This window comes from Gopherus evgoodei, chromosome 12, assembly GCF_007399415.2.
Source record: "Gopherus evgoodei ecotype Sinaloan lineage chromosome 12, rGopEvg1_v1.p, whole genome shotgun sequence".
Taxonomy (NCBI): domain Eukaryota; kingdom Metazoa; phylum Chordata; order Testudines; family Testudinidae; genus Gopherus; species Gopherus evgoodei.
The window spans coordinates 21096555-21122074 of record NC_044333.1 but is presented as its reverse complement, the minus strand read 5'-3'; the positions used below and the strand labels follow the sequence as shown (position 1 = coordinate 21122074).

Sequence of the window (25520 nt, the reverse complement as noted above, 5' to 3'; positions counted from 1 at the left end):
GTAAGGGTGGCAATACCACAACCCCTTAATAGGCTTGCGACCCCCTTTTGAGAAATGCTGTAGAGAAACCACAAATTTTTCACAGGTTGGTCACAGCATAAATACCAAATTTTGCAGATGGGTAACATGATTTAAATAGATCCCTACACATATGTATTGCGAAAGCTAATTTGTCCTGTGCATTTTGAGTACACACAGGGCCAGATTTGATCTGTAACACTGGTGTAAATCTGGAGTTAACTCTGTTTATGTCAGGGGATTGAAACTAGTGACGATGCAACCTGGAGCCATTATGATGAAAAGTGCAAAGTTCCATTAATTTTTCAGTGAAACTGTAGACTGGGTTATTATCCTTGGTACATAAAAATCATTGCTTATGCTTAGCGCACAGTGGCACTGCAGTAGCCCAGGAGTTGTGTCACTGTACCATGATATTAGAAGTAATGTTCAAAAAACGCCCACAGCAGTTGGATTTGATGTATCATGTCAAAGATTCAATTAACTTAGTTTTGGGTTCTGAAGGTTCTTCTGACTTATTATGGTAGGCAATTGGAAGAAACAAAACCCTCTGAAAGCTGTATAGTACACAGTACCTATTCATAATGGACACTGACAGCACACACCATCAGGATTACTGAATCTTATGAAAGAGCAAAATTTGCTGCAAGGCTTTGGCCATTAAAACTAACGCAGAAACTGTGGAGGTATGTTGCCCTTTGTGAATATGATCAGGAGAAGCGAAGTCATTTCCCTTTTCAAGGAAGTAGCACTCTCAAAGGAAAAATGTTTTAGTAAAAATCCCCACCACATTCAGAAGCAGTAAAGCTGTAAACCCTCCTCCCAACATACATACGTTTTAAGGTTGTCAGGTATTAGTGCCATTTTCCTTCTGAATATTTATCATTACATTTAGTTTTAAGACAACTATATTATAACCAGTGCTGCCTCCATGTTTTTCAGCTAACGCTCCCCTGTACTACTCTCAAAATATTGGGCCAACTCTAAGTTGCTGCTTCTAGGAATGTGTATTTGAGGAAAGAGCTGGACAAGTGAGATAAAACTGCTGCACTTTTCTCTAGGAGTAAGGTGACCATACGTTCCATTTTGGCCGGGGCAGTCCCTTTTTTAAGCCCTATCCCAGCTGTCCTGACTTATTTTGGCAAAACTATGCATTTGTCCCATTTGCTCTTGCCAACTGAGGAACATGCAGGGAGGGGGCTGGGTGAGCAGCAATGCCAGCCCTGCATGGGAGGGAGGGCGGGCTTGGGCTAGTCAGGTCAGAATCCAAGTACTGAAGATGCTGTGGTAGAGTACAGTCATGTCTCATAGAATAGAAAAAATCCTGAATTTGGCCCAATAGATTTAACTGTATTTAAGATTCATACTTTTCTAATAAAACTTTTTCACCCAATCCTCTGGTTACTGTTTCACTTTTCAAATTGCGGTCTGAAACTCTTCTTATTTCCTACATTAGTCTAATTTAATTCTCATCTCAGTAATAATAAAGAGGTGATTAAAATTGGAAACATTAAAAATCTTGGTAATTTCATTTTTTTCCGACAAAGCTTTTAATTGATGTCAAAGTCCTCTGCAGGTACATGTTCTGTGACCAAAATATAAAGTCAAGGGCAATTGTTATGAGATGTATTGCATTGCTATCTCCTGCAAATCATGTTATATGATCAGATACTACGCTGATGAATGTAGTCTAAGAATTGGACTAGAACATTCCACCACTTTATGCTTCAACTATTTACCCTTTTCTTGCCCCCTTCTTCTACTTCTTCCTGTGAGAAGTTTTTTGCCATCCTCACCAGAATATTGTTGAGCTCATCTAAGGAACTCAGTTAAAATCCAGAGGTGGGCAAACTACAGCCCGTGGGCCACGTCTGGCCCATGAGACTGTCCTGCCTGGCCCTTGAGCTCCTGGCGGGGGAGGCTAACCTCTGGCTCCTCCCCCGCAGCCTCGGCTGGCCATGCCGCCAGCGCTCTGGGTGGCGGGGCTATGAGAGCCACCAGGAGTAGTGTATTAAAATATTTCTCATAGGAATGTGCTGTTTACGGAGCGCCAGGACAGGCAACTGTAAGTAGCACATTCCTACGGGGAACACTTTAATACACTACACCTGGGTAGGGAAGCCTGTACCCCCTAAACTGCCTGGCCCCCGCCCCGATCAGCCTCCTCCCATTTCCTGCCCCCTGACTGCCCGCCTCAGAATCCCCGATCCATCTAACCACCCACTCCTTGTCCCATGACTGCCCCCTCTTGGTCCCCCCCAACTGTCTCCCCAGGACCCCATCCCCTATACAACCCCCCCTGCTCCCTGTCCCGACCCCTATTCACACTCCCACCCCCACTCCCAATAGGCCCCCCGGGACTCCCACGCCTATCCAATCCCTCGTTCCCTGTCCCCTGACCAACCCCAGGACATTCTGCCCTTATCCAACCCCCCTGCTCTCCACTCCCTTACCATGCCTCTCAGAGCACCAGGACTGGCAGCTGTAAGTAGTACACCGGAAGTAGCACATTCTTACCAGGAGCAACTTAGATCATGTTTTCACCCCTCTAACCCTCCATATAGTTTCGGAACCCCGATGTGGCCCTCAGGCCAAAAGGTTTGCCCACCCTGACTTAATCAGTAGATTATCAAAGCTCGTTAACATTAGCATGCCTACAAAGTACTTTCAGATGAAATAACTGTCCATGAACAATGTTCTGGTCATTAATTAAATGCTGGAATTAATTTAGGCAGCATCTAGCATCACCTCTTTTCTTTTCACTCCTTCTTTTCTTCCCCCCTGTAAAGGCGAATCCCACTCACCTCCATTTTCTGAAAGCAGGAGTGTCCCTTTTCCACCATCTTAGAACAGTGATGATGTATAGGCTGCTCCAGGCTCCAGAACCTCAGTTACTGTTTCCACCACATGGGCTTCCAAAGTTCTGCTTTTTGTATCGATGTATCTACTGCAAACCCATGAAAGACTGAATGGATTTAAGGGCATGAGTACTGTGATACGGACTCACCAGCCTGAGTTTAGCACAATGAAGTAGTGACTCAACGTTATCACCACATGGTGGTATATAGGAAATGAGCTGGTGTTTCAATCCAATGGCCAGCTGAGAAGTTTTCATTACAAATCCATCACGATGATTGGCAATCTCATCAGAGAAGCCAGAGTCTTAATATGCAGTGAGACTGAACAACCCTTTCGCTCTCTGGTAGTCCCTCCAGAAGAGGATTCATGTAGATAGTCTGAGGAAGCTTGCACACATTATTGCCTTTGCTGTACCTGTTCTGTTGACAGAAGCTTGTTGGCTCCATCGGGGTAAATATAGCACCTGTCATGAGCACTAGATTCATTTATTTTTAAATATATAAACTAAAGCAAGCAATAAAACCATAGCCAGTGCCCATGAACTCTCAGAAGCACTCTGCCAGATTCTGCCAGGTAAGAGAGTGTGTGTTTATTTACCAGTTTAACACATTAGGAAGACTCCATTAAACATTTGCATTTTAGCATACAACAAATATTTGAATGAGTATATTTGCTGCTGACCTGTGCAGAGTGGAGCACAGAATTGTTCCAAAGGAAGAAATTCTGGAATAAGATTCACATCTAAGTGTTTAGGTATAGTAAATACTCCAATTTCTACTCTAATGTTAAAACACTAAAGCTGACTGAGCAAGAGTTATATAGAATCCTTCATTGTTTGAATGAAACATCAAGAGCTTCATCTCCAATACTGCATGTACATGGTTGCAGAGGACTGCATGGTCACTAAAGAACTTTAAAAACCTCATTTATTTCCTGCTAATCAAAAACACCTAAAAAATCAATTGCAAGGAACTGAACATCCTCAGCACCTGCTGAAGTCAATCAACCTACCACCATTTTTGCCGCTGCCACCTGGTTATTTCTTTTTTAGGATTCAGTCTTGTAGCTACAACTGTCTTCTCTTTGTAAAGAGATATCCAGACATGGTGCAGCAGCATCCTTAATGAAGTACTTTAAGTGAATATTGTACATCTGCTTCCTCAGGCAAATCTTTCTAGAAATAAAACACATCTGTAGGAAATGTAGCTCTTGAAATATCAACTCAGTGTGTTTCTTTTGCAAGCAGAGGACACTCCAACAATATCCCTTTCTCAGAAAAATGAAACAAACAGATTTTGCTGTTTCACTATCCAGCCCTTCTGGTCCCCTAGATAACAATAATAGCTAACTCTTTAATCTGACATTAGCACAATGCAGTATTGAATGAACTATTTAAAAAATCATATATCCTTCAGGTCAGGTTCACTTTATCTCCAAAAAACAAGATTACATTTACAGCTAAATGTATTACTGATCGATATGAATGAAATCTGAAACAGATTAATGTGTCGACAAAGTATGAGCCATGGGTACTGGCATTTAGTAGGCACCTCCTTATTTATGTTATGGGCTGGTTTTCTTTATATTGGTAAGATTATTTTCCTCTTTTTAAAAATCCAACTCCATTTGACCATTAGTGAAGCCTATTGAGATTCATCACACTAGGGCTTTAAGATAAATGAATACGTTGTTCAAATGTAAAAAGATTAACCTATTTTGTTTCTAAATATTTGTCTCAAAAAATTCCATAACTGTAAGCATATTAAATATAAATTCCCTACTCTTTGACAGAAATTTAAACATATAAATGGAAATATTGCATAATGATGTAAACAAACTATATCAGTTACAAACACCACTGAATTAAGCAGTAACAGTTTAAAAAAATAGAGGATTTACAATATTTAGGGGTGTTGTCTAAACCCCTAGTATAGCTGCACTGCTCCGATGTAAAGCAAGGCTTGCACAGTCAAACCTTATCCCAGTTTCAAACCAATCTCAGTGTTTGAAGTTGACCTCTCCCCCACATAACCATTTTTCACTAAAGATGAAGTTTCAATAATCATTCTCTTTTTTTTTTAAAGAGATGACATTTTTGTTAATGAAATTTTTTTCAAACCATTTTTTAGTGAAAAAAAATTGTTTCAAACAGTCCTTTTTTTGGGGGGGGGGAAGGGGACCTTTTCATTCAAAAAAAGTCAACCAGCTCTATTTGGTATTTGTCAACAGAAATCTAAGAGCCTGATCCAGAACCCATTGCAGTCAATGCATGTTGGTTCAGGCCCTACTTATATCACAGAATCATAGGACTGGAAGGGACCTTCAGAGGTCATCTAGTCCAGTCTTCTGCTCTCCTGGCAGAACTAAGTATTATCTATGCTACACAATACATTGTTAGTTTTTATTTTATTAATATTGCACATTTGAGAATGCAATTTTTTTTCCATTCCGCTGTTTCTGCAAGGATATTGTAGAAACGGATACACCCAAAACGTAACCTACCTTCAACATTCCAAATTGTTTAATGGTCCTTCTGACTTTGCATAATGTAGCAACTTCCCCAAACTGAAGTTATCAGCAAAGTGAAACACACCTGGCACGAGATTCCTTTTTGATATAGATTTAATATACAGTTATATGTTGCACCATCATTCCTTTGCCCTGCTTGTTGTAAACAGGCAGGAGATAGCAAGATTCTTGGATGTTCTGAGTGCTTCATAAAGCAGGCAAACAGCCATGAATTGTGACTGAAGGAGGAACACGCAATTTATGTAGCAATTCAGTACTGTCTATGTATAAAGGCATTAAAACTCATACACAGCTGTAGAAACATTATTTCAAAATCTTTTTATTCAACTGTTATTCAGCAATATACAATACAGTTTATAAACAAATGTCTTACCTTGCTTCCAATCTTTATTTAAAAATAAATATTATTGACAGTGAATATTAATTATGGTAAGATGTGCCTTTTTTAATCAAAATGTCTCAAAAAGAAATAATTTACTTTAATTAAAAAACAGAAAAAGGAAATTCAAAAAACCTAAACACAATAATCTACTAAAAATATTGCCCTTCTTTAGAAGGGTTTTGACTCAACATCTTTACATTTTATCATAAAGATAACTGCTCAACAGTTCGTGCAAAACGAATAGTCAGAAGGAAGGTTTAGAAAAGAAAAAATATTACATTAAAATAGAGAAATCATAGGTGCCATGCACAGAGCATGGCTTTACACCATATAATCTGGAAACTAGATGCATTATTTTAGGTGGTTTATTTTGTGTAACATCCCCAAAAATATGTTCCCCCCTCCCCATGTACCATTTGTCATGCTTCTTTCAGTCTCTCTCTGTCCATCTTTAAAACTACAGTTCTTATCAAGGGTTTGTTTTGTTTTTAAATAGGTTCCTTTTTGTTTGGCTTAGGAATATTGGATAAAATAGTCCATCAGTGGTTTACTAGTAAGTGTACAAGCTTATGCAATATTAACAGGAACATATATAGGAGTGGGTCTGTAGCATAAATAGGTCCTGTACCTAGAAAAGAAAAAGACAAGAGGAGAGGGAGAGATTAATATTCTGTCTTTAAAAACATACATAGCTTCTTAATATAGAACAATATAAAAGGATTTATTTTCATCATTTCAGTCAAGGCCAGACGCTTAATTTTAATAGTAAGATCACATACTAGAGCTATCTAGCTCAAATGCCTTTATTCCCCAAAGCCTGCCTCTCACTTAGGTCATTTCATTATGCATTACTAATGGTATGGCCTAAACTTGGCATCTGGTATAGCAGCAATTGAGACTGCTATAAATATACCTTAATCCATTATACCATTTCCTGACAGATGACAGGTATCAACCACCCATCACTTTAAAAGAAAATGACAAATGCTGTGGCTGTACTCTGCAACATTCCTTGATCAACAAGACATGTACCAGTTTTGTCTGGAATTGAGACAGCAAGACCCTGCATTTTGTTCACCTTCTACACATAAAGAGCAATATCTAGAAAAGTCAGCTGTGGAAGAGACCTATTAAAGTCATCTAGTCCAAATCCTGGGAAGGGGAACATTATTTTATTCAGTATTGTCTCAAATGCTTTATCCCGATTAGTTTTAAATGCCACAAGTGATGGGATTTTCATCCTGACTCTTGGGACTTCTCCACCATCTAGTAGATCTCATAGTTAAGAAGAATTTTCTCACATACAGATAAAATTTCTTATATCTATTACCTTGTGCTATCTTAAATAATTCTTCTCTCTGTGATGTTTACAAGTACTCAAAAGGTATAATCAGTTATGATCCCAGGAAATTGTCTCTTAGCCAAGTATATTTAATTCTTTTAAATCATTCCCTGCAAGTCAGTTTCTAATTTCTGACTCTTTTTTATTGCTGTTCTCTAAATTCCCCCCACCCGCCCAATTTGTCTTAATCATTCCAGTAACAAAGTGCCCAGGGCTCAAAACAGCAGGGATTCTCAAACTGGAGCCTGTGAACCACTTGCTGGTGGCCTGTGGAAAGCTGGCTGGTTGCATGGTGCGGGCTTCCCTCCTGGTTTCCATCTACTCAGTCACATAAAGTATTTTCCTATATTTACTTTTCCCTGTAAGACATTGCTTTAGATGCCACAAGGATGTTATACAGATGGCAAGTGATCTGTGACGGTGAATGGGAGGGGAGGTGTTCCTGCAATTAGCACCAAGGCTCTTGCACTAGAGAGAACCCACAGAGAGGCAGATTCTGCTGCCCTTATGTGAAGTAGTGCCTCTTTCCACCAGTGTTCTCACTGATGTGAGCAAGACTGAACCAGAGGCTATCACTGTAAGAGTGTAAGAATCTGGTCCACAGAGAGGATAAAAGCCTGGAATGAGTACATAAGGAGTTTTCTCACAAGAGTCACAAAGAGCGTACTGGAGCACTGAATTCAAGGTATTGTCAGCTGAGCTTGCCAACTTTCTGACTGCAGAAAACCAAACACCCTTGTCCCGCCCCCTGCCTCTGCTCACTCCATCCCCCCTCCCCCCGTCACTCACTCGCTCGCTCATTCTCACTGGGCTGGGACAGGGGGTTGGGGTGCAGGAGGGAGTGAAGGCTCTGGCTGAGAGTGCGGGCTCTGGGGTGGGGTCGGGGATGAGAGGTTTGAGGTGTAGGAGGGGACTCTGGGCTGAGAGTGAGGACTGAAGGGTTCAGAGTGTGGGAGGGGGTTCCGAGCTGGGGCAGGAGTATGGGAAGGGGGATGGGCTCTGGCCTGGGGATGTGGTCTCCGGGTAGGGCCAGAAATGAGGGGTTCAGGGTGCGAGAGGGGGCTCCGGGCCATGGCCGAGGGGTTTGAAGTGCAGGAGGGAGCTCAGGGATGGGGCAGAGGGTTGGGGTGCATTAGGGGGTGCAGGATCTGGGAGGGAGTTTGGGTGAGGGAGAGGGTTCAGGGCCTGGGGCTCAGGGCTGGGGCGTCTGAGAAGGAGTTCAGGGTGTGGGCTCCCGCCAGCACTTACCTCAGACAGCTCCCGGAAGCAGCTGGCATGTCTCTCTAGCTCCTAGGCAGAGGGGTGGCCAGGGGGTTCTGTGTGCTGCCCCCATCTTCAGGCGCTGCCCCTGCAGCTCCCATTGTCTGTGGTTCCCAGCTAATGGGAGCTGCAGAGCTGGTGCTCAGGGTGGCACCTGTGCCGCAGATAGGGCAATGCATGGAGTCCCCCCGGCCACCTCTGTGCCTGGGAGGTGGAGAGACATGCCGACCGCTTCTTGGAGCTGCACGGAGCCGGCAGCTGCAGCCAATTGGACTTTTAGTGGCCCAGTCAGCTGTGCTGACTGGAGCCACCAAAGTCCCTTTTCGACCAGGCATTCTGGTCGAAAACCAGACACCTGGCAACCCTATCGTCAGCAGAGGCACCAAGGAGTATAACTGCCCTGCTACAGGTTATGTTGTAGATCAAAACTGGGTCCTCCCTGCTATTTTATTATATTCCCAACTCATATCTAGTTTGCTGTCCACTATCACCTTTAGGCATTACTGCTTCTTAAGGGTGTCCCTCAGCCTTAATAGCTGCTGGATGCACTAGTAAGTGCTGGAGCTTTTAATATAGAGAGTCTACAAGTTAAATGTTTAACTTTATAACAATGCAGAGAGGTTGCAAATGATTCTTCCCATAGCCAACCCCTTTCCATGAATCATAAAAGGCAAAGAGTTTGCACAGAAATATTTCTAAAAATGTGATAAAATACTTGTTTATTTTCTATTCATTAACTACCGCATTAAAAAGAAACAAATTTACATTGTGCCACAAGATCTAATCCCCTATTAAGGGTAGTGTAGAGGTGTCCTGCTCTAGAACAGTGGTTCCCAAACTTTAACAACCTGTGAACCCCTTTCACCAAACTGTCAAGTATCGCAAACCCCCACCTAAAAATGAATGTTTCCTAAAAATGAAAAATGATTTTCTTCTTTACCTGAGTATAAATTATAAAAACAGTGATCTCAGAAATATAAAATTTGTTTTTGTGACATGCTTATTACAGAGTATTTATTATTATTTATCATGATATTATTTTTATTACATTATGAAAACAGCAACACTTGTCCAAGTTCTCACTTTTGTAGCTTGTATCACTTTGAATAAGCCTGTTATAAGACAGGCTCCTATGTTTCGTCAAGGAGTATCTGATGTGAAACAGCATGAAGGTATTTAAGAAGCCAACTCAAAGAGTTCCTCCTACAAAAGCATTCAGGTCTTGAGCAGTCCAGGCAAACAAACAAAGCTTAAACTTATTCTTCACAATAATTTTAAAAACAATACTAGATGCCTATTTCATTTTAAAAACAGCCAGAAATACCCACCCCCCTTTCCATTTCTTATAAGGAATCTTGGAGTTTCAATCTCCTCAGTGTGATAGATATGCTGGCTTTGCTCTGCTTAGCTCTTGGAAGTCCAGGGACTTCAGGCTGCTGGCCCCATGCTTCCCAGGGTTCCTAGGGACAGCTCTGGCCATCATTAGGGAATGTTTGTCCCGAGAACCCCCTGTAACATGTTGCGAACCCCCAGGGGTTCACAACCCCAGTTTGGGAACCACTGCTCTAAAAGAAGCTCCTGGACACACTGTGACTGGGGACTAATACCCACTAGAGCTGCGTGGGGATCATGGTTGTTTCTACACCCTTTACAGCTCAGTTCTTTCCTGAGAAGTGAATGTGAAAAATGGCACCTTCTTACTCACCAGATCTGCTTCTTTTGTTAATTCACAATCCTATCTGCAGGGTGAGTTATTACTGCTTCAGAGCCAACATAACTGAGACTATGTGAGCTGGATTTGTCTGCATCATCTATTTATTGGCAGTTACACAATCAGTTAGAGCTATGCAAGCCTACTGAAGGCAATGGACTTGGAGGCCATAATTGGAAGGCAATGGCGGTTGCATAAGTGTAGCTGAAGACCTAGTTTGCTCTGTGGAACCTTTATTACTGGAGATAATGCAAAAGACAGAAAGAGCCCAGCTTGACCCTCAGATACCAGGTTGAGTTTGCAGGGTTGGCAGAAGAAACAGCTTTACCCCTGTAAACCACCAAGCACATTAGTTACGAAGTCACTGAGAGACAAACAGGGAACCACCTGTATTTACAGTCACTTTTCAGAGAGGAAGCCTTCAAGTGGGACCTGTAGGCACTCAGTATCTCTGAAAAAAATCAGTCCACTTTTAATTTGGGAGCCAAGCTTTATATAACCTATTATGAAAATGTTAGTCTGGGGTTATTACACAGGTTTGCATGCATTGTGGGTCTCTCCATGTGTGTTCTGTGGTTCAGTCAAAGGGAATACTTGGAAATGCTCTTCTGTAAACATGGCACCACCGCTCAAATTAACTCCTGGCCTACATTTGCCTCGCCAGCACAGATACATTACTATTCAATAGCAAACTATTCAAATCACAGATCTGCCAGGATGCTATTAAGAACTAATTTTCACACCATCTAGTTTCCAGACTCCAATGAGTTTATGAGAAGCCACCTTGAATGAATGCTGCTTGCCTTCAGTTACTGGCATTTTAATTTAAGTCATTCCATGTACATTTGAACATGAGACCATCAACTAAGTAACAGCTGAGCATGAAAAGAAATTTTTACAGAAAATCATTAACAAATGCAATTAACTAAGGCAGAAAAAGAAGCAATTCATAAAGTTGTTTTTCAAGGGCATTAGAGATGTGCGTGAAAGGAGGGAAGACAGCAAGCACGGCATAGCTGCATAAACTCAAGAGCTCAAAAGGTACTTCCTGGTCATCTTCTGTCCTATAATTGTGTGTTGCTGCGAGGGAGATGGAAGGTACAAGCTCCCAAAGAGAAAGGGTCACACTTTGTGCATCTAAACCAACCAAACTTCATGAAGCAGCGAATGAGCCTAATATAGGAAACGCGTAACTATTTTGCTCCAAGTGCCAGCATGTGACAGCCCTGTGGAAGCACAAAGGGCTAGGTAATGGTCAGGTGCAAGGAGCCTGTGCCTTTCTGTCCCTTTGGAAGGGCTGGATACATCCCCAGTCCTTGCACTCAGAAAGCACAAGGACTCTGGCAAGATTTGTATTGACAACACTGTAAGACTCCCCTAAAATGGGCAAGGAGGAGATGGGATGATACCCACCCCCAAAACCTTGCATGAGCCAGCAGTTACCTCCATGCAGGGGAGAGTACATAGTTAACACTTTTGAAGGATGTCTCAGCAGACATACTCCCTTTGTACTGCCTCAAGGAGCTCCTGTGAGGCAGTGGGCTCTCATCCCCCAGTCAGAATCCTGCCCCGACTGTCTGGTCAATGAAGGCCTGCGACAAGCCAGCCAGAGTAACAGTACCTGGGATGAATGGAACCTGTATACAGGAATGGCTTTGGACACCAGACATGTCCCCATGACAGACTCCAAAGGCTGCTCTGTCAGTTGGGACAGGGGTTACCTGGTGTAAGAGCCTCTCTTCTTCCCTCCCCCCTTTGGAGTGACCTCTCTCATGCTTGTTCTTTGCCCAAAGAAAAAAATTTGGGGGACGAGGTGGAGAAGTCATTCAAGAAGAGCTGCAAACGTAAGGAAGTTTTCATATCAATATGTTTTCCAGATTTGTGTCTATGCTTCTATAACTCACAAATGTTCTGTTTAGGGAAGCCCGGGGCAGGTCTAGGGACAAGGCATGTAGAAAGGACTATAGTTCAGAAATAACTTCGGGGGAGAGTTCCCATTCCAGGCATTCTTTTCACGTCGGGCTGTCTGGAGCTCTGTGCATTACACATAACCAGGACTCTGTTTACTTCTATATATGATCCCGTACACATACAGGAGCACTGAATTCAACAGAGGGGCCAAATACAGTTAAAACTCAGTCAAATAAATGCAGAATATCATACTGCAGTTGCTGACATTAATACATTGTGCACATTAAAATAAAGGCACAGTGAGCCTAATCCTCTGAGGTGCTGAAAGGCTCCTATAACTTCCAAGTGTCTTTGAAACACACTGATCCAAATGGGAACTGAGGGTGTTCAGCACTTGGCAGGTCTCGGTGCTAAGGGCCCAAGCCTTCATATTACACACATTCTAAACTCTTGCTTATAGCAACAGGAGATTTGAATGTCAGTGGTTACAGGATCAGCCCCATGTATAATGTGTTTACTGATATACACGATCAACAGCCATTCTCCAAATTTTTCCTTAAAGAAGAGTCTGTGCACAAATATGTATATGCTGAAACATACTGATGTCTGAAAACATAAATGCATCAACAGAAAATGCAAAGTTAAATTGACCAGAGAAGCTGTTAAGTCGATCACATCCTTTACTGCCATTCTCTTTGCTATGTTTATATTCTTATTGCTATCATACCAACAGATGTAACTAAATAGTTAAATGTTTGATGTTTTAAAAAATCCGTTTAATTATTTATGTTTTAAAGAGAAAGTATGATATAGCAAATGTAAAATGTAAAAACGTGACCACTTCAACATCCCACTTAAGCCTAATGTTTAATGATAAATAAAAATAAACAGTATCTCTACACTTACTGTATGCATTGAAATCACTGGTACCATGGGTTCCAACTGATACCACCATTTCCAAACTGCCAGCAGCCTCGTCTCATGCCTGGACTATTCTAACAGCTTTGGAGGGGCCAGCCCTTGAACTAGGGCATATAGGATTCATCGTCTCCCACAGAAGTGCCATAGTTCCTGTATATGGCCATCTGCAGTGAAGCGTAAGACTCTGCCTCGGAGGCAAGTGGCAGCTCTTGATGGCTATGTAAAGCTTGCCAGGGCACAGGCAGTCAGCCAGCTCCACACCTGCATAGCACTAAGGTGAGGATGTGACCTGGTATATTTAGTATGTTATTAAAATCTAAGTTTGGGTAAAGTAAGGAGCACTGCTGCAGCTGGCATCAAACCTGTTCAGTGAATAAATAGGACTTTGATTTCTAGGGTTGCTACAGTTCATTTAGGGAAAAAGAAAAAGGAGAATTTTAATAAATGGGAAAATCTCCTTGAAACAGCAGCTAAGAACTGATTGTCTATAAATTGGGTCTTTTAACGGGTATTCTGAAGTGGGGCCAAAAGCACCTGGTTAGGATTTCTCTTCTTATGCCAAACAACCATCAGCTGTAACTATGTATAACAACTGTAAATTTACAAGATCTGCCGTGGCAAATTTTAAATTCTAAATACTCCTAATCTGGTTTAAATCTCAATTTAAACCTCTAAATTAAAACCAATATTTAGCACTTTATGTGCGAGTGAAAAACTTGAAATCTCCATTTTTTATACATATTCCCGTCTGATTTTTAAAGAACAATTCATAACCCTTTTAAGATCATCTGAGCATGCTTATTTCACAATTAATTTTAGCAGTTAGAGTTAAAGAAACTTTTTTTTGATTGATTGTTTTTCATGAAAGGCAGATTTCTCTATTTAAACCCCAAGACCAAATTTTCGTTTCATACCAGTGTAAGCAAACCCACTGAAATCAATGAAGTTATGTATGTAAAACTGTTCTGAAAGGAGATTCAGGTGGCATTAACTTTGGAAGAAGCAAGATTGGGTCAAATGCACAACTCTCATTAGCTTGCCTCTTGTTCAGCTTGCCCAATACTCCTTACTGCTTTTAACAATTATTACAGGCTACTTGAATTCAGTGAGCTAAACTCTGCTTTCAGTTGCATCAGTGTAAGTCTAAGTATTTCCCTTGAAGTCAGTGGGATGACCCTTAATTTACTTCAGCAAGTTACTTGAGAAGCCCAGCTGTAATTGAGCAGTACCTGGACCCAGATTATCAGGATTTTGCCATGAGAAAGAACTGTGAGATTGGATCCAGATTTGAAAGTAGCAAACTACTTCACCAAGGATCCCGACCAGGGGTATCTATCCTTATGCAAAAAGAACAGGAGTACTTGTGGCACCTTAGAGACTAACCAATTTATTTCAGCATAAGCTTTCGTGAGCTACAGCTCACTTCTTCGGATGCATAGAATGGAACACACAGACAGGAGATATTTATACATACAGAGAACATGAAAAGGTGGAAGTATGCATACCAACAGGAAGAGTCTAATCAATTGAGATGAGCTATCATCAGCAGGAGAAAAAAAACTTTTGAAGTGATAATTGAGATGAAACCTGTCTCTATGCAGTTACTTCTGTAGTGCAGACACTTGGAAGTTGAAATTTCATTTTATTTTTAGATATATATTTGCTATTTTTATATTTTTATTACTATTATACAAACATATGTAACTAAATATTTAAAAGTTTGATTTTTTAAAAATCTATTGTGGTTTAAAGAGAAAGCATAATATAGAAAATGTACATGTAAAAGCATGACATATATACTACAACTACTGAAGTGTCATGAAATAATGTAAAAATAAAAAATATCAAACATTTTATTTAAATGAAATATTTTTAAATGAAATTTAAATTTTTTTAAACTAAGCTTTCAAAACATTTTTTCTTCTTCATAATTTCTGTTTTGCTGGAAATTTTGAAAATACTCCAATTTGGAATGAAAACAAATTTCAAAATGTCAAAATTTCCTGCAAAACAGAAATGTGAAATTTCAAAGAGCAGTACCAAGTAGTAATCCCAGCAAAATTAAGAGCTGACGTTGTGAGACGAAGACACACTTCGCACTTGGGTATGGAGGTATACCTGAGATGAGCCAAGCAAAGTTTCTACTGGCCAGACATGAATGCTCATTTGAGAGAGCACACGGAAGCATTGCAAGATGTGCAAAAAGAGCATAGCAATCAACAACTGCAGGGGGCTCTACAGTTGAATGAAATCTCAACCCAATGCTGGGAAAAGGTCAGAATACACCTGTCCATTTTTAATGAAAGGAACATGGTCACAGTAGGTCACTCCAATTTTTGTGTGTTGGACTATCTGGAGAACTGTGATCAGGCAACTGAAAATGCATTTTGCAACATCTGGCATTCCTGACATGCTATGCTCAGACAAACAGACCACAATACACTGCAGCAGGATTCAAATGATTCAGCACAAGATGTCTTCCCCTGGGTACCCACAAAGCAATGGGAAGGCAGAGTGGGTAGTAAAGGCAGCAAAGAGACCAATGGTAAAAGCAAAACAGATCAGAAAGGGTCGTTACCTGGCTATAATGGACCATCACAATGCATTGTCCCATGGACTAGATAGTTGCCTAGTACAGGGACTGGTGGATCGGAAGACCAAAACTGGGCTTCCTGTGAGGGGCAGCCCAGCAGAGGAACAACTGCCAGGATAAGAAGCTGTTAAGAGAATGCCAAGCTAACCAGCAGCCTGCTACAACAAAGGAGTCAAGGATTTGAGGCCATTACAAACAGATGAGCAGGGCTGGGTCCAACCATCAAAGAGCCACACAAGGCAATGGCAAAAGATAACAGTGGGGGGGTATGCATTATATGAGGTAGCTACAGACTCAGTACAGCAGTGGAGATGAAACCCAAGACAACTGCAGAGTAGCAGCAGACAGCTGGCATGCCCAGACAGGGCCAAGACCAAGACCAGGAGGATTTATAACAAGCCTCAGCCATGAGCTGGCATGACAGAAATACAGAGGAGCAAAAGAATGAAAGCAGCAATGGGGTAGAAACAAGTCCCCCACCAACAGCGATAACAAAAACAAGACGACTGGTTCAAAGACCACTATACTGGAAAAACTATGAGGCCTAACAGGCCACAATGGGCTTCCAGTAAAGGCTATTTCCCATGGGTGGGCTACATACTTGAAACCTGTGGCCCCAGCAAGTCAGCAAATGCTTGCACAGAAGATGCAACAAACATTACTGAAAAGAAAGATGCTGCAAACTGCATGGGATTTGTAGGGAGGAGCACAGATTGCAAGAGGCACCAGGAAGTTAGTCTAGATGCACATTTTGAATGCTAGCTGCAGTTGCAGCATCTCTGTAAAAAGTTCTCTCTAATTTTACAAGCATGGAGTCCTCTCAGGTTATTACCCTGCAAACAGTACATGAAAACAGCACACAGTTTTGAAGAGGTCGGAGACTGAATTATTCTTTCACCCCAGAAGCAGCCACTTCAGGCCATGATTGAGACACATTAGTGGGGAAGTTTGCACCTCAGTCACTTATGTAACTATGCTGTAGACTCAGAGAAATAGAAGCTTTCATTTTCCAGGACATCAGTCCAACACCATCACAAGCACTCTCACAAACAAAACAAAGTCAAGATATTCAGAAAAGACGGTTACTCACCTTTGTAACTGTTGTTCTTCGAGATGTGTTGCTCATATCCATTCCAGTTAGGTGTGTGCGCCGCGCGTGCACATTCGTCGGAAAACTTTTACCCTAGCAACTCAGTGGGCCGGCAGGTCGCCCCCTAGAGTGGCGCCACCATGGCGCTTGATATATACTCCTGCCGGCCCACCCGCTCCTCAGTTCCTTCTTGCCGGCTACTCTGACAGTGGGGAAGGAGGGCGGGTGTGGAATGGATATGAGCAACACATCTCGAAGAACAACAGTTACAAAGGTGAGTAACTTCTTCGAGTGATTGCTCATATCCATTCCAGTTAGGTGAATCCCAAGCCTTACAAAGGCGGTGGGGTCGGAGTGAAATGTGGCAGAATGAAAACTGCTGAGCCAGAGGCTACAGCTTCTCTTGACTGTTGAACCAGGGCATACTGCGAGGCAAAGGTATGGACCGAGGACCAAAGGAGCTTCGCGACAGATCTCGTGGGTAGAAACACGAGCCAGCAAGGCGGCAGATGAAGCCTGAGCCCTGGTAGAATGCATGGTGATGTGGCTTGGAGAAATATGAGCCAAATCATAACAAGTGGGGATGTCCGCCATCACCCAAGATGAGATCCTCTGAGAGGAGAACAAGCAAGCCCTCCCTGTGGCCCGCTACCGGGACAGAGCTGGGGCACCTTAGGAAATGGTTCTGTCAGCACAATATAATGCGAGCACTCCACAGATGTCCAAGGAGTGCAATGGTTGTGCCCATTGCATTGAGCTGTGGGTAACATAAAAGGCCGAAACCACCTTAGGGAGGAAAGCCGGGGGGGGTCATAACTGCACCTTGTCTTTGTGAAACCTAATGTACGGCGGAACCACCGTAAGAGCTCTGAGCTCGGAGACCCGTCTGGCCAAGACTAGGTTGAGGTCCCAGGTTGGGGCTGGGCGGCGCACCCGAGGGTGCAAGCGCTCCAAGCCCTTGAGGGGCCTTGAACCCATAGAGCGTGAGTACACGGAACGTCCACCTTAGCCTGCTGGAAGGTAGAGATGGCTGCTGAGCGTATCCTCAGCGATGATACCGCCAGGTCCTGCCGCTGAAGGCCAGAGGCAGGCCAAATAGAGGGGGATCGAGACCTCAGCAGGAGCAAGATCGAGCGTATTGCAGCTGTAGAAGAAACGCTTCCACCTGGCCCGGTACGTTGAGCAGGTGGAAGGCTGCCTGTCACCCCTGACTCAGGTACGCAGCAGCCACCGTGAGGCGAAGAGGCTGCAGGTCCGAGTGATGAAGCCTGTCGTTGCCCTGAATGATGAGGTCTGGGTGGGGTGGAAGGGTAATTGGGTCTGTTACTAACAGGCCGAGCAACGTGGTATATCAGTGCTGCCAGGACCACTCTGTAGTGATCATGATGATGCGCGCTCTGCCCCTGCGGAGTTTGAGCAGGACCTAATGAACCAGTGGGAACAGTGGGAAGGCATAATGCAGTTGGCCTTTCCACGGCATCAGGAACGCGTCCAAGATCGATTCCGAGGAGAGACCCTGGAAGGAGCAGAGCACCTGGCATTTCCTGCTCTCGCGGTGAGCGTGGGAGAAAGGACGTCGCCAGCTCCATCGAGTGTGCCATGCAAAAGACCCGGAAATGGATGGCCTCCTGACAAAAAAGGGGGGAGGACTATGTCCCTCCCTGGATACTTAAGAAGCACATGGCCGTTGTGTTGGCTGTAAACACCGAGATACAACGGCCTCGCAGCTGCCGCTGGAACCCCTGGCACGCCAGGCGGACTACTCTCATTTTTTGGGGCATTGATGAGGAATGCCAGCTCCCTAGAAGACCAAAGGCCTTAAGCTCGGAGGTGACCATGAGCACTCGAGCAGAGAGATGATGCGTCCGTCGTCAAGGGCAGGGAGGGCTGGGGCGGATGAAACCGCATCCCTGTCCACACCAAGGAGGGAGTTAGCCACCACTCTAGGGAGCCTAAGGTGTTCGATGGAACGGTGACTACCTTGACCAATTGGCTCCCTGTCCGGGCGGTACGCCGAGGTGGGCCGGACTTGGAGAGGACGGAGGCGGAGCTTGGCGTGTTTGGTTACAAACTTGCGGGCAACCATGGACCCAGGAGACTGAGACAAGAACGAGCCGACGTCGTTGGGAAAGCCTTCAGACCTCAGATGATTGTTGCCATCGCCTAAAACCGCAATTGTGATAAGCAGGCTCCTGCTAGGTAGGAGACCAGGATAGCCCCTAGGAAGCCCAACCTCTGCGTGGGAACCAGAGTGGATTGCTCTATAGTAATCATCAGGCCTTGATCCTGTGAATAAGACCGTGACGATGCCCACGCGCTGAGTGGTTTGTGTCTCAGAGTCTCCTCGGATAAGCGAATCGTCCAGATACGGAAAAACGCATATCCGACATCAGCGACGGTAGGCGGCGACTATGGCCGTAAACCAGGAGTATTGACAGTTGGCTATAAAGCGGAGGCATCTCCTGTGCGGAGGGAAGATGGCATTGCGAAAGTACGCGTCCTTCATATCCACGGCGGCATAGTAGCCCCCAGGAGGCAAGGATGGAATAATGGTTCCCAGGGATACCATGCAGAACTTCAACCTTATCCTAAACTGGTTGAGTCCGTGCAGGACCAGGAAGGTCTGGAACCTGCGTTCGAGTGGGGGACTAGGGCATAACGGGAGTAAAACCCCTTGCCCCTTTCGTCCGCTGAAGGGGGACAGGGCTGGAGCAAATTAAAGGTGGTACTTATGCTCCATTGTGCGCAGGACCCAGCGATCTGAAAGTAACTGGGGCCACGCCAGGAGAAAGCGGGATCCCGGCCTGTGACTGGTACACCGCCCTCAGGCGAACCTTGGAAGGTTCGTCTTCGGTCCCAGTGGTAATTGCGAGGGACCTTGACTTTGGCTCTTTAGGGGTCCTGACGTTCGTCTGCGACCACCTTGGCCTTGCCGTTTGCCAGAGTTCTGCCTCTGGCTAGGTACAGAGTATGGCGGCTGGGGCCAGAAAGGCCTGCGTTTGGTCGCTGGCGTATGCATGCTGAGAGAGCGCATTAGGACCTTATTGTCCATCAGGCTTTGCAGCCTGGGGCTGTCTCTGCCGCGAAGAGGCCTTTACCAGCAAAGGGTAAATCCTGAATGGCATACTGCAGCTCCGGCCGGAGGTATGAAACCTGAAGCCATGAAATGCACCTCATGGCGACACCCAAGGCCAGAGTCCTGGCCGCAGAGTCTGCTGCGTCCAACGAGGCCTGGAGGGACGCTCTGGGAACCTTCTTTCCCCCGTCCTTCAAGACGGCAGCGAACTCCTGGTGGGAGTTTTGAGGGAGAAACTCCTTCACCCAGGTGCTATAATTATCGCAGCTAAGCAAGGCTTGTTGCTTTGCTACCCAGAGCTGCAGGGCCTCTGCAGAGTACACCTGGCGGCCAAGCAGGTTCATTCGCCAAGCCTCTTTCTGCTTCGGGGCTGGCGCCCGCTGGCCATCATATCAGAATCGTGGTCCTGAGCATAAAATCTGCGCATATGGGATGACACGGATGCGTGTCCGGACGGCCATGGAGGTACTAAAAGAAGGCACAGGCAGAGTCTCTGACTCATTCGGACCTTGCCCAACTCAGCACCGGGGACCGGCACCGGGAGGCGTATTGGTACCTGAAACGAGATCCAGATCCGCAACCAGAACGGTGCCGGGAGGTCGACCGAGATCTCGAGGCTCGGGGAGAGGCTACAGGAGTCAAGGGACCTGCCGCGGTGCCGGGAGTCGGAACGGTGCCGATAGCGGGTCGGCGAACGGGATACCGACCGGTGCAGCGAGTGCGACCAGTACAGATGAGGAAAACAGCACCGGGACTGCCAGTGGTGTCCGGCGTGCCGACAGGACTTGGAGCGTCTGCGGGACCGTGATCATGAACGGTGCCGCTCTGCTGTGCTGACAGAGGACGGTCACCTGAAGAGACTGTATTACCCGCACCGGCGGTGTCGGGGTCAGGCAGCATCGACTCTGTCATGGCACTGAGAGCCCTCGCCGTTGGTAACGTCTCCGGCGTGGAGGGAACAGCAGGCTCAACCACAGTGCATACTGGGGAGCTGTCAGGCACCGGATTCGACAGCCCTCGTGGGACCGGGATCAACGGTACCGAGGTCGTCAGAGCTTCGGTAGGTGTCGGTGCCGGGCGGTCCGAGTTAGATAAGCTGTCCGGCTGCGGTGCCGTCAGCACGGAAGCAGCAGGAGCAATAAGCTCAACCACGGCGCGTGCCGGGGAGCCGTCGGGCATCGGATTCGATAGCCCTTGTGGGACTGGAATCGACGGTGCCGACGTTGTCGGTGCCTCAGAGGCGTCGGTGCCGGGCAATCCGACTTAGACTAGCCCTCTGGCTGCGGTGCCGTTGGCACGGAAGCAGCAGGAGCAGTCGCTCAACCACGGCGCGTGCCGGGGAGCCGTCAGGCACCGGATTCGATGGCCCTTGTGGGACCGGGATCGACGGTGCTGACGTCGTCGGTGCCGTAGCAGGTGTCGGTGCCGGGCGATCCGACTTAGACGAGCTCTCTGGCTGCGGTGCCGTTGGCACGGAAGCAGCAGGAGCAGTAGCTCAACCACGGCGCGTGCCGGGGAGCCGTCAGGCACCGGATTCTACGGCCCTTGTGGGACCGGGATCAATGGTGCCGACGTCGTCGGTGCCGCAGCAGGTGTCGGTGCCGGGCGATCCGACTTAGACGAGCCCTCTGGCTGCAGTGTCGCTGGCACGGAAGCAGTAGGAGCAGTAGCTCAACCACGGCGCGTGCCGGGGAGCCGTCAGGCACCGGATTCTACGGCCCTTGTGGGACCGGGATCGACGGTGCCGACGTCATCGGTGCCGTAGCAGGTGTCGGTGCCGGGCGATCCGACTTAGACGAGCTCTCTGGCTGCGGTGCCGCTGGCACGGAAGCTGCAGGAGCAGTAGCTCAACCACGGCGCGTGCCGGGGAGCCGTCAGGCACCGGATTCTACGGCCCTCGTGGGACCGGGATCGACGGTGCCGACGTCGTCGGTGCCGGGCGATCCGTCTTAGACGAGCTCTCTGGCTGCGGTGCAGTTGGCACGGAAGCAGCAGGAGCAGTAAGCTCTACCACGGCGCGTGCCGGGGAGCTGCCAGGCACCGGATTCAGTGGCCCTGGGGGACTGGAATCGACGGTGCCGATGTCATCGGTGCCTCTGCAGGTGTCGGTGCCGGGTAATCCAACTTAGACGAGCTCTCTGGCTGCGATGCAGGTGGCACGGAAGCAGCAGGAGCAGGGGGCTCAACCACGGCGCGTGCCGGGGAGCCGTCAGGCACCAGCAGGAATCGTAGGCTTTCTCGACCTCGGAAGAAGGGAGCGGTGCCGAGTCGACATTGGTGCCGAAAGGCCTTGGTAGTACCGGCAGGGTCCGGTGCCGAGGAGGCGCTTCTGTCCACCGCTTGAACATCGCTCGGCGCCCAAGGTGGAGGGGTAAGTGGAAGTCCCGCACCTTTTTGTTCTCGGCTTAAAAGCCTTGCAAATGGGGCACTTAGCTGTCAAGTGTGATTCCCTGAGGCACTTCAAACAGGAGTCATGTAGATCTCCCTTCGGCCGCGGCTTCTGGCAGGCCGGGCCCATTTAAAAACCCGGTGAGCCATGCATGGGCTCCGGCACCGGGATCATGGAAGGGGCTACTTCCTGAACCCCGCTAACTAAACTAACCATGTTAGCAAAGAAAACACGTATAACTATACAATATATATATATAAAAGGGTTATAACTGCATAACTATATACGAGAAATATGAGTAGCTAGGGAAGTGGAGGTCAGCTAAGCCGCGCTCCACTGTTCCAACGACCGACACGGGCGGTAAGAAGGAACTGAGGAGCAGGTGGGCCGGCACGAGTATATATCAAGTGCCATGGTGGCGCCACTCTAGGGGGCGACCTGCCGGCCCACTGAGTTGCTAGGGTAAAAGTTTTCTGACGAATGTGCACGCGCGGCGCACACACCTAACTGGAATGGATATGAGCAATCACTCGAAGAAGAACCAAATATTTTTCCTCTCATCCTTCCTCTCCTCTTTTTTGCGCTGGGACCCTCTTATTTTAGAACTGTCATTAGCAGAACAGTGAGGTCCTGACCCTGGCTGGAACCTGTAGGTGCTATTGTAATTAATACAGATACAATTATAATACGTTATTAATTATCAATGTTAATTATTTTTAAACGTCAGCATGAAGGGTTTTATTTAGGAGTCTGAATAGTCCATTGAAGTGTTGGAAACTGAGACATAACAGCACAGAGCATTAGAACCAAAAAATTAAATTGTTCAGTCTAATTTCAGTGTCCAAGTTGAGTGAAATGCAAAAGTTAGATGAACAGCATCGATGAGGAAAGTGAACTAGCTATGAACGATTATTGCACTCTGATTATGTAAAATGTTATTATTAACAAAAAGAAATACAATGGGTCTGATTTTGTTTTCTTACTCTAATATAAATCTGGAGTAAGTCTACTGAAGTGACTGGAATTACTCCAGTTTCACACCAGTGTGAATGAAAAGAAAAATCAAGCCCATAAATTTTAACTTGACACGATCCCTTTAATTAAATGATTACACCACACTGTAATAGGCTACACTACATTTGAATGACTTCGCAGTCTGAGAAGTAATTTTGCAAGCTGAATACACTCTAATTCCATCTTTATATATGTACATTGACATCAGCACAGTATTGCTTTACTATCACTGAGTCTTTGACAGTTCAAGCCCCACAGCTGGTATCCCAGCTTTACTACTGCTTGGCAAGCACAACATTTTCAGTGTGGTGCAGAGGGATTTATCTGCATCACTCATTAACCTAATGCAATCTGCCAGTGAAATCCTAGTACACCACCAGTAAAAAGCAGGTGCTCCATTGTCACAAAATTATTCCCTGCCTTTGGTAACATGAAGGTTCATTCATGCAAGGCTAATAAACTCTCTGCACTCCACTGGTTTCAGGTCCGGACTTCCAACTGGCTCTGCAGAGTTAGATCCTGCACATTCTGGATAAGCGCCACTGCGCAGCCAGAAGCAGAATCAGGGCCTAGATTTGGCTGATAGAAGGCTGTCCTCCCACATGTTCTTAAACCACTGAATGGGATGAATCCATATTGAGCCACATGAGATGAAGCATGAAGAAGTGATGTAATGAGTTTTCCACCCGCTGCACACTTCTGTTTATGACTTAGATTTCTAAATCTCCTTCCATGACTATGTTGTCTTGAGAAAGCTACTTCACATCAGACTGGATTTACATTCCTATGCAGCTGTGAAAGAGAATGCAAGTGGTGGTCCATCGCTCTCTCTTCTGCCTATTGCTGTGGTTTCCCAGGTCACCAACAGACCCTCTTATATGTCTGGATGAAAGATATTCTTATTTTCTGTTTTTGTGGGTTCCTGAAAAAGTAAGAAGTCCATCCCCCATGTCCCTCCCACTTGCCCACACCTCAAACTCCTCAAAGAAATGGAAGTTCATTTTATTTGCCAACAGACCTGGTAAATCTTGCATCATCATCTCAAATCTCTTCAATCTCACCCAGTTCCACTCCTCAACTTACTCCAAAGCTATTTGCATCTCAGCATAGCCTTATTGTACTTATTAATCATGTCCATCCTCTAGTTATAGTGGAAAAATACAAAAAGTACAAAAATAGCCTAAGAAAAATTATTCTAGTGATATTTCCAGCCCAACTGCACAGACTCAAAGATTCTGACACTTCAGATAAGGTTTGAAATAGCATCTGGACAATTCAGTATTTATCTGAAAAAGCATTTTGAGGTTTACCCATCACAGTAATATGGTGCTGGGTCGGGGAATAACATGGGGGGTGAGGTTGATTAGAGAGCATATAAAGGGTTTTGCAGAGATTATGTAGAGGACTGCACAACACTGCTGAAAAATCATATTTTTGTGAAAAAATATTAGATCTGTACAACAGTTGCCTTTTTATTTTGTTTGCTCCATCAGCAGGTGGAAGATGTTGGTGTCTTAGTCGATGCTCTGCTTTTATATGAAAAAAGGATAAGGCTAAGTTTTAGTCACAGCTATTTTTAGTAAGGCTGTCGAGTAACTGTCGAGTAACTGTAGTTATCTCACGCGATTAACTCAAAAAAATTAATCACATGGTTAAAAAATAGAATACCAACTGAAATTTATTAAATATTTTGGATGCTTTTCTACATTTTCAAATATATTTCAGTTTCAAACACAGAATACAAAGTATCCAGTGCTCCCTTTATATTATTTTTATTACAAATATTTGTACTGTAAAAATGATAAACAAAAGAAATAATATTTTTCAATTCAGCCCATATGAGTACTATAGTACAATCTCTTTGTTATGGAAGTACAACTTACAAATGTAGGTTTTTTTGTTACATACCTGCACTCAAAAACAAAACAATGCAAAAACTTTAGAGCCTACAAGTCCACACAGTCCTACTTCTTGTTCAGCCAATCGCCAAGAGAAATAAGTTTGTTTACATTTGTGGGAGATAATGTTGCCCACTTCTTCATTACAATGTCACCTGAAAGTGAGAAGAGGCATTCTCATGGCACTGTTGTAGCTGGCATCACAAGATATTGATGTGCCAGATGTGCTAAAGATTCATATGCCTCACATGCTTCGGCCATCGTTCCAGAGAACATGCTTCCATGCTGATGATGCTTGTTAAAAAAAAATGTATTCATTAAATTTGTGACTGAGGTCCCTGCGGGAGAATTGTATGTCTCCTGCTCAGTTTTACCCACATTCTGCTATAACATGAAATATATGGCAGTCTCAGATGATGACTTTTTAATATCATTTTAAGAACACTTTCACTGCAAATTTGACAAAATGAAAAGAAGATACCAATGTGAAATTTCTAAAGATAGCTACAGCATTCGACCCAAGATTT

General features: G+C 45.0%; 1 protein-coding gene across 2 annotated transcripts in view; it reads right to left on the bottom strand.

Annotated features, from left to right (window-relative positions):
- Positions 1-5789: 5789 nt before the first annotated feature.
- Positions 5790-25520, bottom strand: part of VSTM2B (V-set and transmembrane domain containing 2B) — a 43033-nt gene continuing 23302 nt past the window's right edge. For both annotated transcript variants that reach the window (XM_030581685.1, XM_030581684.1), the window contains exon 6: positions 5790-6416. In XM_030581685.1, the coding sequence (XP_030437545.1) occupies positions 6328-6416 (89 nt within the window). In that variant the 3' untranslated portion in view covers positions 5790-6327. The remainder of the gene's footprint in view (positions 6417-25520) is intronic.